Source organism: Henckelia pumila, chromosome 2 (assembly GCF_033568475.1).
Source record: "Henckelia pumila isolate YLH828 chromosome 2, ASM3356847v2, whole genome shotgun sequence".
In the NCBI taxonomy this organism is placed as follows: Eukaryota; Viridiplantae; Streptophyta; class Magnoliopsida; order Lamiales; family Gesneriaceae; genus Henckelia; species Henckelia pumila.
Genome location: NC_133121.1, coordinates 17,547,639 through 17,560,859, shown reverse-complemented (window position 1 = coordinate 17,560,859; position 13,221 = coordinate 17,547,639). Strand labels below are relative to the sequence as shown.

Here is a 13,221-nt window from a genome sequence, read left to right as displayed (position 1 = left end):
ATTTATTTACTAAATCTATAAATACTCAAATTACTTTTTCATCTTTTCAAAAAAGCATAATTTTATCTTTCAGTAACATTTACATTGATGTATATATATATAAACAAAGTCAAATCACTATTCATCAAGAAAATTATATATATATATATATATAAAATATTTGTGTGTAAGAAAAATACAATGATAATAACATTACGCAGTGTGTCCTGATTAAACGAATGGCTTATTACCAAATAAATTTGCATTCACTCAAATTGATAAAGAAGCACAGTGATTAATATTTTTAATCTTTGATTTCTTACCAAGTGCCGACAATTTTCACCTCCCAATACGGTATTCCAACCACTGATGCTGTTGATTTATTAATTTATTCAGAAAAAAAGAAAAAAAAACATATAAAAAAATAGAATACATTTCAAAACTCTCCCGTCTTTTTCCTTCCCCGGTTGCCACCCTCTTTCTTTCTCCCACTATCACTATTTGTATGAAGGGCCAATTATTTTTTTTTTGTGCAAGAAAGGAGGAGAGGTGGAACTGAAAGTCACATGAATAGTCTGAGGTAGAAGCCAAAAAAGAAAATAAATTGTTTGATAATTTTAAGGTTCTTTTATTTTTTTTATTGCTGCTTTTGTTGTGGGTTCTTGTTGTTTATGGCTTTGCGTGGTTTAGTTTTATGATTTCTTGTTTTTATTGGATTAAAGTTCAAATCTTTGATGGCTTTGGGGTTTGTTTGATCCATGGTCTCCTTTTTTCTTGGAGGGTTGTTCTTGAGGATGTAGTGTGAGGTTTCTTCTTGGTTTTTTTGTGGACGTGGTGCTTATTTAGTTTTGGGTATATAATTAAGATTTTTGATTTAGTTCACAAGATGAATCTTCTAATCTTTGAAAACTCTTTGGTGATTGGTTTTCAGCTGTTGAATAACGAATATTATGGTGTTTTGGTGTCAAATGGTGTTTGTATGAAGCCTTAGACACTGATAGAGATGGTGTTTTAGTTCTTCTCACATTTTGTCGTTTTAATGGTACAGCTGATCTTAGATTCCTTAGACTTGAGCTTAATTTTTTCCATGATCTGTTGGGATCTGTGGTTTTGTTATTTCATTGAGTTCATGAGCTTTACGTGTTATGCTTTTGTGATGCAGATTTTTATTATGAATATATTGTGTAAAATAGAAATAAGCTGATGATGAGCTATTTTGATTCTTCTTTTTTTTTTTTTTTTTTCCATGGGGTTTTGTTTTTTGGAGTTGGTCTTTTGCATTGATAAACGGGACACTTGTGTTTTTATCCAGGTGGGAATACATGGCATGTAGTTGAATCTAACTTCAGATATATTCCTGAATCTTGTGTTTGGTTGAAGAGAAAGATATAGTTCGGTATTTGAAGCTTAAATTAAATTCAGATCCAGTTTATGGTCTTTTGCTAAACTTGGTGCAATGATGATGTTTGAGGACATGGGGTTTTGCGGCGATCTTGATTTCTTCTCCTCTGCTCCCATCAAGGAAGTAGATGTGTGTGATCCGCAGTCTGAGGTAGCCGAACAAGTTATGGAGGATGACTATACCGATGAGGAGATGGACGTGGATGAACTTGAGAGGAGGATGTGGAGAGACAAAATGAGACTTAAAAGGCTCAAAGAAATGAATAAGGGGAAAGAAGGCATTGATGCTGCGAAACAGCGGCAATCCCAAGAACAGGCGAGGAGGAAGAAGATGTCAAGGGCGCAGGATGGGATCTTGAAGTATATGTTGAAGATGATGGAGGTTTGCAAAGCTCAAGGTTTTGTTTATGGAATAATACCCGAGAAGGGCAAGCCGGTTAGCGGGGCCTCTGATAATCTTAGAGAGTGGTGGAAGGATAAGGTCAGATTTGATCGTAATGGACCGGCTGCCATAGCAAAATACCAAGCAGATAATTCAATCCCAGGAAAGAACGAGAACTCGAATCCGATTGGCCCAACTCCACACACGTTGCAGGAACTCCAAGACACAACCCTTGGCTCGCTTTTGTCTGCTCTTATGCAGCACTGTGATCCTCCCCAGAGACGTTTTCCATTGGAAAGAGGAGTCCCACCTCCATGGTGGCCGAGTGGGAAGGAAGAGTGGTGGCATCAGCTCGGTTTGCGGATGGATCAAGGTCCTCCACCATACAAGAAGCCTCATGATCTGAAGAAGGCGTGGAAGGTGGGGGTTTTAACGTCTGTTATAAAGCACATGTCACCTGATATTTCCAAGATTCGGAAGCTGGTTAGGCAGTCAAAATGTTTGCAGGATAAGATGACAGCCAAAGAAAGTGCAACTTGGCTGGCCATCATCAATCAGGAAGAAGCCTTGGCCCGAGAGCTTTACCCCGATCGCTGTCCGCCTCAGTCCTCTTCTGGTGGAAGTGGAACATTCGCTTTGAATGACGATAGCGAGTATGATGTCGACGGAGCCACAAATGAGCCAAACTTTGAACTGCAAGAGCAAAAACCAAATCCTATTGATTTGCTCAATATCGGATTGGATAGATTCCCAGGTCGGCTACCGGTTCAGAGCAACTTGGACTTTTCGAAGAAGAGAAAGCCGGGCAATGAACTGAATGTTTTGATGGACAACAAGATATACATTTGCGATTTTCTTTCATGTCCTCACAACGAACTTTGTCACGGTTTTCAGGACAGAACTTCGAGGGACAATCATCAACGCTCTTGCCCTTACAGACATTCATCTGAGTTTGGTGTTTCAAAGTTTAGCATAAATGAAGTCAAGCCAGTCATCTTCCCACAATCTTTTGTCCAGCCAAAATCAGCTGCTCTACCTGTAAATCCTACTCCACCTTCCTTTGATTTATCAGGACTTGGTGTTCCAGAAGACGGGCAAAGGACAATAAACGCGCTTATGTCGTTCTACGACAATAATCTTACCAAGAACATAAATACGGAAAATGCTACTGCGACAAATGAGCATTCCGTTCAGCAAACTATCGTCCAATGCCAACAAGATGGCTACCTTCACAGTCAAGGGATAGCAATTGATGGCAGTATTTTTGAAAATTCCAACGTATCCACTAATCCTTCTGTGTTTCGTACAGTGGACAGGTTCGACCGCAACAAGGTTGTAAATCAACCTTTCAACTCCAACATGAATGAAAGTTTCCAAATAATGTTTAGTTCTCCGTTCAATATACCATCCATGAATTACACCGAAGGTTTCTCCGGATCAGCAAGGGATAACATGCCGAAACAGGGTGCTACAATATGGTACTAAAAGATTGCAGAGCTTGTATCACCTTCCATAATCGTAGTTTATTATGGTTCTTTCTTCACCATGAATTCTTACATGTTGAGGGACTTAGGCATATCTGCAATCAATACATGAAAAGGTGAATGGTCCCCTCAAAACATTTTAGATAAGACCTTATAGATGTTACATAAATAAGCTTTAGCTTAATTTTCATTTCTTTTATTTTTGAGATTTTCTTGTGTACTACCACAAGCTAAGGGTTGATGTGTTTATTATGGAGTCCAGTTGGCAACTGTTTTCTTGTTTGGGTATCCAGTTCATTTTCATGCTGGCTGTATTTTGTTGACTAAAGAGGCTATTTTGTCTCGTTTCTTTTGCCCATGACTCTCTTTATGACTGTGGAGCCACAACATTGCACACGATTGGGATTGGGATCGGGATTGAGAATGACTACTGAACTAAAACACTTTTGTATCTCCACTGTAAATTCTGTGAATAGCAGTAATTGACTCTGCTGTCCCGTCCTGTGTTCCTTTTTCATGGGGCAAAACATTTGAAACACGATAACTGTGTGATACGGTTTAAAAGATTTGAGTTATACATTCAATATCAACTATTGGTTTTAGCATACACTCGATGGAACGCCTCATGTCGTCGAACCAAGAAGAGAACCGGTTGAGTTGCACTATTGAAACCCTGTGTCAGACTCCAAACAAAGAATACTAACAAACTCAAAGACTGAAGTGAAGTCGAACTGATTGAGTTTGCATGATTAGACGACCCATCGAACTCTGAGCAAGAATATCAAAAACATATTCACCGAATAATAGCATAGAATTAAACATTTGTGTGTGCTGTGGTATACATCATTGTAACCAAGGGGTTTTTGTAGTCTGATGTGTTGAGGATCTGGATGCTCAAGAAGATTCATGTCTAATAATTGAGGTTTGGCGGTGGCTGGTACATATTGTTGAGTGCCATTTATGAATGAAACAAGTGTTTTCAGTATTGCATGTGTATTGCTCCCACCACTTGATGGGTCAAATTTTTGTTTGAAATTTGAATTGATATATATATATATATTGTGAAAACAATTTTTTAATATTTTGATTAGTTATTTTAGTTAATTAAAGATGATTATAAATTACTACCCTTGCTCTCTTTTTAAGTGTCGACTTTTTTTGAGTCAAGGAAGGATTTCTTTATTTGACTTTTTATAAAATCCAAGAATCCACGAGAACTCACATGATTAGTACACATAAACAATAGCACAAATAAAAATGTCTAAATTCACAGTATGTATGTGGTTCGATGGGCTAATTGCATATTATAATTGGTTTATTTCAACCTATCATAAGAAAATTACGCTAATAAGAGATTTAACAATTCATGATTTGTCATTCCAATATTATAATATTAATTATGTATATGTGTTGAGACGTAAACCTTCCAATAACCTTCCGATAAATTATTTGAGTACTACCCAAACGATAGAATCTCATTAACCATTATAATTAGTACTTCATGTGAAGCAGTGCTTAAAATTATACCTATTTCATGTTCTCCAATCATGGAGTTGACCAGCCTAGTATACCGTTCATTTAGGACCAAAATTTTAAATTTAAGACGAATTCTCAAGTTTGATGATATCTAATTGTGATAAATCTCTAAACAACGACAACAATACTAATAGAGTTGAAATCATCTCACTTGTAGAACAACAGCATAAATGTATAAATATTCTAATTGGAGAAAGACACGAGTTTGATATAGCCAAAAAAACTCCACACCATATGGAAAAATATATATAATGGAGTTGACCCCTTTGGTTCAATGCCACTTGCTTTAAAGTTGTCCTCCAATCAATCAAAGACAATATAAATTATGGCACGATAACAAAATATGCAGCAAAATAGGCTTACGTTAGTCCTCAAAATATGTCTTCATTTGTTTGTCAAAATATATATAATGGAGTTGACCCCTTTGGTTCAATGCCACTTACTTTAAAGTTGTCCTCCAATCAATCAAAGACAATATAAATTATGGCACGATAACAAATTATTTGACTTTACAGAGATTCCCACCATTTTGGATCTTGTAAATGTAAGGTAATAATGTGATTAAATAGTGACAATTAATGATAATATTATTATTATGATATAATTGCAATGCACCAAAAGATGCCACTTAATTTTTCTTTAACAATAACAAAGTACGACTTTAAAAAAAAAACTTTCAAAAAAACAATAACAATGTACGCATGGTGTACGTGACTATCAATTAAACCAAACCATTATGTGATTCAAATAATATCAAAAAATAAAATAAAATAAAATATATTTTGCTAGTGTAATACTATATATATATATATATATATATATATATATATATATATATATATATAGTTTTGAGTTGAGAGAGAAAGGATATAATTGTGTATGAAGTTGAAATTTTAGTACGAGATGAGCCACAACAATCAGTAAATCAATATTTTAATATGGTTATAAATTATAAATTAATTAATTAAATTAAATAAATAAAATAGACGAGATGTGATAACTCTTTGAAGTTTCGGTTTATAATTATTTATTATTATCTTTTTTTTTAAAAAAAATGTTATTATTATTAGCTATTTTGCTAGACCCTTATCGAATTCCTAAATTTTTTGTACAATTATTAATCGAGTATTTATTAATTCATTTAATTGAATAGGTTTTCTGTGCGAACCCGTGAAACGAATCGATCTACTCATATCTACAATAATTAATATTTCTGACATAAAAATAAATAAATTTTTATGAATAAGATTAAATGTGAGAATCGTCTTTAAAAATTGACCAATTGACCGATGAGAATTTTTGCGTTATTAATTATTTTCTTTTATTTTTGAGTAACGTTATTAATTATCATAAACTAAAATCCACAAAAACCAATCAAAGTTCATTTTTGAAATATGCGTAAGAAAGGTGGTACCGTACATGAGGGAAGCAAGCAGCTCTCAAGTCGGGTCCAAAATATAATTACAATATTTAATATTTATTTCTATATTAGTATTGGAAAATCTTATAAATATTTATCGGATGTTATTGATCGTAGTTTACACAAATTAATTATCAAATGCCTTTTATTGTTTTTAAAGACGAACCAATTTCTAGTCTTACTCTTTGTTTTCACTAAACAAAAAAAAAAAATGATACAATTTGACTTACACCAACTTACAATTCCTCTCATTAAATACAAAACTACTTATGATAAGAAATAAATATCTCATTGGTCAAAAATTTTTTTGTAATTAATAAGGAAAGATGTAAATCAAGGTGTGCACTAAACTCAACAAAAAATTGCAAGATCAACTTGAAACATGGCCAAAAGTATTGGTTAGGAACACGAATTGTGAGAACCATACAAAAAAAAAATTCAAATATAATATCTAGAAATTGAAAGTTGAAAAATATCAATAATCAAATTAAACTATTAAATCTTTATTCTTTGTTTGAACTATATTTTGTTCGCATGCGTTGCATTCTTATCACACCCCCAAATTGAAGTGACATGTTTGGCCAAAGAACATGCAAGGTTTCTTGTTTGCTTCTTTAAGCATCTCAATGTGCATGCACCTGGACAATACTCATTCTATTTGCTTTGATTCCATTGAACCCAATATTTTAAATTTCTCTAAACTACTTTCTCAGATCCAATCACTAAAATTCATACGTTTGCCTCTATGAGCTTTAAAAATTCTAAATCTTTCAGGAACATAACATGAAAACACGTCTTTGGAACCGCGCTGCTGGATGAAACAACTACCAAATTCTCTTCTATTTTCTACAAAATTGGTGAATAACAATATACAGGGTTTCGTCTCATCTTATAATGTGGAGCTTCTGTAAAATGGGAGATAAGATATCCGACCTTCTGTTGACTCCTATTTACTAGCATTTACAAACTTGACAGACCTAGATTAGTTGGGCGAGTAGGAAAATCTACCTTGTTTAAGGTTACCAGGATGATTCCGAAAATAATTTACTCTGGGTATGATTATAGTCGGATCCAACCTGCCTCTCAGCTTTGATGAGAACGAAAACATATGCGTCTATCTATATTTTTCTTTGCCTTTTTGCTGCATTATCTTGTTTCGGCTCAACCTGCATTGCAAGAACATCCAGGGGATATAAATCTTCTCTAAGAAGTGTAAAATTATGAATCAGAAAATTTCGGAGTGATGCTGTAGAATAGAGGAAGTAACAAACAAATAATTCTAGAATAAATCACATGAAACAGTTCCAGTTTGTATAGATGGAGCATGTGATAACAGCTTGTGTCCGCTCCAAAAATAGGTTACCTCAGAAAAAACAAGCTAGTGGCATTTTGAGAACCGTTTTTGGTCAGTTAAATTATGGAGCGATCCACGACCAAACATCACACCAACAAATAACAAAAACCTTACAAGAAATCAGACAGAAGATTCCACAAAGAAGGCTGAATGAAATAAATTGAAGTGAACGCAACACTGAACCATTTTTTATGAAACCATTCTCACGTTTGAACACAGCCCATAGCACGTTGAAGGGGAATGCTAAAATGTAACTAAAAAATCATAACTTTTAAATGAAATGAACAGTTAAAGGTAACCATGAATTTCAGCAAAATAAGGATATTATTGCCAGCAGGAGACAAATGCTTACTGTATTACACAGCTGCTCACGAATGTACGCCATTGATCTCAACATGGCACCTAATGCATCCCTGGATACCTGAAATTTCACCTCTGATTCACCTGAAATCATCTCTGCATCTTGAAGCTGCAGATAAAGCAGGCAATACCAACAAATATTCTGTCACGGTAAACAAACAAAAAAATGGGATTGTGGCATGACTCCAATTTTCCAGCCCCTACATGATACATGACTGCTACACATGCATTTGCCCCTGTTTCAAAAATGTCCAATGTATATAAATATCTACTCCCTTGTCTCAGATATACAGATTGTCTCTGAAAACGCAACTGCAAACCAACAGAAACACTCAAATTTGGTGGCAAGATCAATATTATGCCGCAATGTGGATGAGTAAAATGAGAAGCACAACAAAGAATTGAAAATTTCTATTACACTATAAATGCTAAGTTTTTTAGTTCAGGGCTGTGCATGGGGGTCAAGGAAGCCTTTGTGTTGTGAGTAAATTAACCATTAGCAAATGTTCTCATCCCTCTGGGGTTATGCAAGGTACAACTAGCCGATGCTGGCAATCTTCTATCCGCGAATACCTTTACTCATATGCAACCAATGCAACAGAGAATTTTCTGTTAGCCAATCAAGTATAGAATTTAGATACCATCCCTTACACTTATTGACTAAACTCAACATGCATTTCAGTGGATGAAGCACAAACACTCTTGTCTAATCAGGGTTTACCTGCCCAATTTACAGCTTACTTTTAACACAGGAATCTCAGCCATTCAATGCAAAAATAAAATTTTTAAACACTTACAATCAGAAAAGAAAAACACAAACCTTCAAATTAATGACAGCAACTTTATTGGCAGGGGTAGAGAGCTGTTCACTTATGTAAGCCATGGACCTTAACATGGGCTCTAATGTGATCTTTGACAATGAAAATTTGACCACTGATTCTCCTGTAGGACTTGTGCTATAATCTTGCAACTGCAAACAGCAAAAGAAAAGCAAAATAGAAACGTTCATTCAATTTCAATATACATTTTGAGAGCATTGGCCTATGACTACACACACATTGTGGCAATAAAAATCGGTGACAGTCGAGACAACGGCAGAATGACATCAACACAAAATTTATACATAATCCTGATAAATAAAATTGTCAAGATAAATTCATCAGATTACCATTTCCCAGCTTTAACAATGCTGACAGATTTGCAATTTAGAAATTGGCTAAATGTAGTATCTTAAAATAAGAGCATAGCAAAAGCAAATAGAAAATAGCAATCGTGATTTGCGAACACAAGAAACCAAACAATTTAGCTCATTAGTTAGTTTGGAGCACATGATCAAATATTCGGTGGAATAGTACCTTCAGGTTAATTACAGCTACCCTATCTTCTGGTGTTAAGTTTTTATTTTCCATCACCCAAGTCATTGACTTAAGACAAGGAAGAACCACCTGAAGAAAAAAGGAATGTAAATGAGCTTAAGATTTGTTACAATACGCAGAAGTTATTTACAAAAAATAAGCTTAACATTTGAAGTACCATGTTATCACTGTAACTTTCCTCACGGTTAAGAGATATCGGGGTCATGTGTGAGACATTTTTCTGAATGATGGGTTGACCAGCAGCACCAGCATCGTTAAGATTAAAGTGGTGTATTATTTCATCCTGTTGCGGCCACAGTAATGGTGTCATATCTCCACTCAATTTGGATGCCCTCCACTCATCATTGTTAACTCTGCTAACCTGTGAACTTGGACGGACAACTTTTGCAACATTTTTTTTAACACAAGCAACCTTCTGCCCTCCTTCTCTGAGACTAGTAAGTGCCAAGCTATATGTTTCTGATGTTATTGCCCCTGCCTCAGCATATCTGATTGCTTCCTTGCACAAATTATTATACCTCTTGGTCAGTGACTCCTGACCCTGTAGTTCAAAGTGTTCATCAAAAGAAGCACCATCTTTAGCATTTCTAGTCCACCGCTTTAAGATGTAATGAGATGGCAAGGTGAGTATATTTGTTACAGTAAACACTGTCAGAATATGCCTACAAAGGATGCCAGAATAGTCAAACATATGACAGCTGCAGGATGCTTTCCTTTCGGAAATATTTAATGCTACAAAATAGGCTTTATAGTCATCCTCAAATTTTGCAACCCTGAAGGTGTCGTTTTCTCCATCACCATCAATCCTACTAGCAGTATATGCAAACGTCTCAACTAGTTCCTCCTGAAATTTTAAGAATATTCTCTTTGTGTACAGGTTTGCTGCCTGTTTTTCCATTGGCGAAGGTGTCTTCAGCAATGGGGTGGTGCATATTGTATCAAAATCAGCTTCAAGTTCCCTCTCAAACGAACTCTCTAAGGCACTTTCATATTGCCTGAAGAACAATGGCAAAGTAGTTTGTTGATTTACATAGCCATCAAAAAAGCTCTGAAATTGCTGCTGAGGAAAGATGGCAGCAAAGAAAAAGTCTCGGCAATAAGCGGGCACCCATTGCCTGCGAGAATCATATATTGACTGGAGCCAATCATTTCTCTTCAAGTCATATTTGTCAAGGATAGAAGCCCAAATTGATTCAAATTCCTCAATGGTCTCAGTCAAGTTTAGGCAATCATAGAGATCCACTTGAAAACTAGGATGAGCAACGCAAACATGAGCCATTTTATCTTGGCCTTCTCGTAACACATGCCACCTGTTTAGACAATGTCGTGCTTCTGGAAATACCCGAGCAACTGCTGTCTGTATGATTCTGCCCTTAGCCGTGGTCACAGAGACAGGTGCACGGTCATTCATCGCGGCAAGAAAGGTCTTAAATAGCCAAACAAATGCAGCTTCCGATTCATCAAACAGTAGGGCACAACCGAACAAAATTGTCTGACCATGATGGTTAAACCCTGTAAAAGGGGCAATGGGCACTTTGTATTGATTTATTATGCAAATCGTATCGACGACAACAGCATCACCAAAATGACTGTAAGCTGTTCTCGACCTAGCATCTGCCCAAAATACATTAGCAACACGACCCTCTTCATCAAGTTGAATTGCATAGTAAAATCCTGGGTTCTCAGCCTGCATCTTCTTAAAATAATCTAGGAGATTCTGAGAATCCTTGCCTAATGATCTTTTTTGAGTAGGATGCCTAGCAGAGTAAACAGATAAGCCAAAGTTTTTGTTTGTACGATTTGATTCTGGACGCATGTTCTTACCTCCATGGTTCATTTCAGGGGGAACATGGTTTCCATCAATAGATACACGCATCGTGCCACTGGGAATTACATTCCCACTTTGGTCAGTTTCCACCACATCTTTTGCCCCGGCGTTGAAACGCTTCTGTGGCCTAAAGGAATGCCCCTTATTAGGACCTGTAACTGAGTGACTATGCCCCTTAACAAATTTTGTCACAACCCATTTATCTTGGCCCCTTTCCTCTATTCTGAGCATGGCCTCGCATTTCTCACTAGCCCTTTTTCTGGACTGATCGGTACATAAAAACTCTCGCGAGGTAGATCTACCATCACCCTTAGACCAATTGTTGTGGCTGACATGGGTTCTAAAACCTAGATGTCTTGCATACTCTTCATAAAATATCATGGCCGCATGTTCCGAATAAAATTCCATGCCCATATGTGGCTCAGGAGCCACCCCAACTTCATCCTGAACCAGAGAATGTCCATGAGCATTCTTTTCGCCGCCTTCATTAGAATCATTGTCTCCATCATCCATGATGGCCCCGTGTTGCCCCACGTTCACATTCCCCACATCGATCAAGTCTATGTCCATACCACAATCACTATTGCATGATCACAATATTCATCACAGATGAAAAGGGATCCTGCAAGCATGTCTATACCTTTTTGGCGGGACCGTGCACTCTCCAATCTGCAAAAGAATCAATCATCATATTCACCACTGAAATTTCGGAGGCAGAAATGAAAACAATCAAGACCTGGACTGTTTCATACACTGACCCAACTCTACGAAACACGTGTGACTCTAAAACCCTCCTCATTTCTGGTAGCATAATGAAATATTCTTTTTTCCCCCTAACACAGACAAGCACCTGGTGTGACTCTCCTCTTGGTTAGTAGAGATCCCTTCTCGATGGGAACCATTACAGACCCGAGAATTGAGAAGCCTGATGAACTAGTGTCTAGTGAGCTAATTGGTTGGTTGCAGCAGTGTAGCAAAAAGTTGCTGCCATAAGTTTAGAACCACATCAACTTAAAACCCCGCAGTTGAAATTCCCCAGAAAATACATAATCTCCACCTAGCATATGATTTTAACCAGAAAAAAACAATCAAATTAGCCCATGATTCACAGTATAAGTATATTCAATAAGAATCTACCATTCACGCAAAAAAAAAAGCAGCACACGTATATGTACGTTCAAACATTACTGCATAAAATCCATTAAAAATACATCACTGGGGAAAAGGAGACAGACCTTGATCCGGCTTAATCAGAGAGGTAAGAGATTGGACGAATCTAATCATAAGTGGGGTGAATTTTTGAATTCTAGGGTTTTAGCATTAACACGACGGAGATGCTGAACCTTTTTGACCGGCGACGAGGCTGATATACATCGGTGGATGACACGAGAGACTATCTGCCGTCGATTTGTAGTTAACGGCTGAGATTGGTTTGGTTCTTTTGGATGTTATACATGTGAATGCGCCGTCTTTTATTTTTCCATGGGATTTATTGGACCCATCAAATCAAATAATTACAAAGAAACTTTAAAATAATTTTATAATTTTGGTAATAGCCCATATGAATAATAATTAACTAGTAAATATATGCACACAACGTGTACATATAAATTAAATTTTTTTTGTGTATAACAAACTTGTATATGAAATATAATAAGAACTGAATAATTTATATTTAATGTTATATTTTTTTGTTATTAATTTTTGATTATTTATTTTATTTAAAAGAATTATGGTAGTTATAAGTAAGTGTATTTTGAAGACAAAAAATGGTATGACATGACCTACCAAAAGTAGTTACTATCTATGACTCAAACTTAATAATATAAAAAAGATAATATAGAAAAGATTTCTTTATTAATATTTTTAGACATACGGACTATATTTTACTAATATGAGGTCATTTGTAGTAACCCATATATCATTTTACGAGCTTAATGGTTAAAAGTGATTAAGAGAATCCAATATTAATTAACAAGATGATTAATCGGATCAGAATGAATCAGGGCTTCAGAACCACCGAACATATCGAAACTTTCGAAGTGGGTTCGACTCTAGCAACTGCAGATCGAAGCAAAAGGTGAGTTCGGACCTTCTGAAC

General features: G+C 35.9%; 2 protein-coding genes across 7 annotated transcripts; one reads left to right on the top strand and one right to left on the bottom strand.

Annotated features, from left to right (window-relative positions):
- The first annotated feature begins 423 nt into the window (after positions 1-423).
- LOC140879750 (protein ETHYLENE INSENSITIVE 3-like) lies at positions 424-3,549 on the top strand. Of its 2 annotated transcripts, none has more exons than XM_073283619.1 (2): positions 424-559; positions 1,292-3,549. In XM_073283619.1, exon 2 carries the CDS (start codon positions 1,436-1,438, stop codon positions 3,245-3,247), a length of 1,812 nt encoding a protein of 603 aa, XP_073139720.1. In that variant the 5' UTR covers positions 424-559; positions 1,292-1,435; the 3' UTR covers positions 3,248-3,549. The 2 variants fall into 2 exon arrangements, with proteins under 2 accessions (XP_073139720.1, XP_073139721.1); XM_073283620.1 differs by lacking the exon at positions 424-559 and adding an exon at positions 583-601.
- Positions 3,550-6,738: 3,189 nt separating this feature from the next.
- LOC140879474 (protein FAR1-RELATED SEQUENCE 3) lies at positions 6,739-12,556 on the bottom strand. Of its 5 annotated transcripts, none has more exons than XM_073283181.1 (7): positions 12,356-12,556; positions 11,873-12,177; positions 9,450-11,789; positions 9,272-9,361; positions 8,737-8,886; positions 7,909-8,025; positions 6,739-7,368 (listed from the first exon to the last, which is right to left on the bottom strand). In XM_073283181.1, exons 3-7 carry the CDS (start codon positions 11,688-11,690, stop codon positions 7,321-7,323), a joined length of 2,646 nt encoding a protein of 881 aa, XP_073139282.1. In that variant the 5' UTR covers positions 11,691-11,789; positions 11,873-12,177; positions 12,356-12,556; the 3' UTR covers positions 6,739-7,320. The 5 variants fall into 5 exon arrangements, 4 of the variants coding, with proteins under 4 accessions (XP_073139282.1, XP_073139281.1, XP_073139283.1 ...); XM_073283180.1 differs by having other exon boundaries at positions 11,879-12,177; XM_073283182.1 differs by having other exon boundaries at positions 11,971-12,177.
- Positions 12,557-13,221: the final 665 nt, after the last annotated feature.

Bases quoted from the DNA above. Each gene is read 5' to 3' on its own strand.
- LOC140879474 (XM_073283181.1), bottom strand. From the start codon at position 11,690: ATGGACATAGACTTGATCGATGTGGGGAATGTGAACGTGGGGCAACAC. The intron at 9,362-9,449 runs GTACTTCAAATG...TTTTTTCTTCAG, and splicing joins AAAGTTACAGTGATAACATG to GTGGTTCTTCCTTGTCTTAA. The intron at 8,026-8,736 runs GTTTGTGTTTTT...CTTTATCTGCAG, and splicing joins TTGCTGTCATTAATTTGAAG to CTTCAAGATGCAGAGATGAT.
- LOC140879750 (XM_073283619.1), top strand. From the start codon at position 1,436: ATGATGATGTTTGAGGACATGGGGTTTTGCGGCGATCTTGATTTCTTC.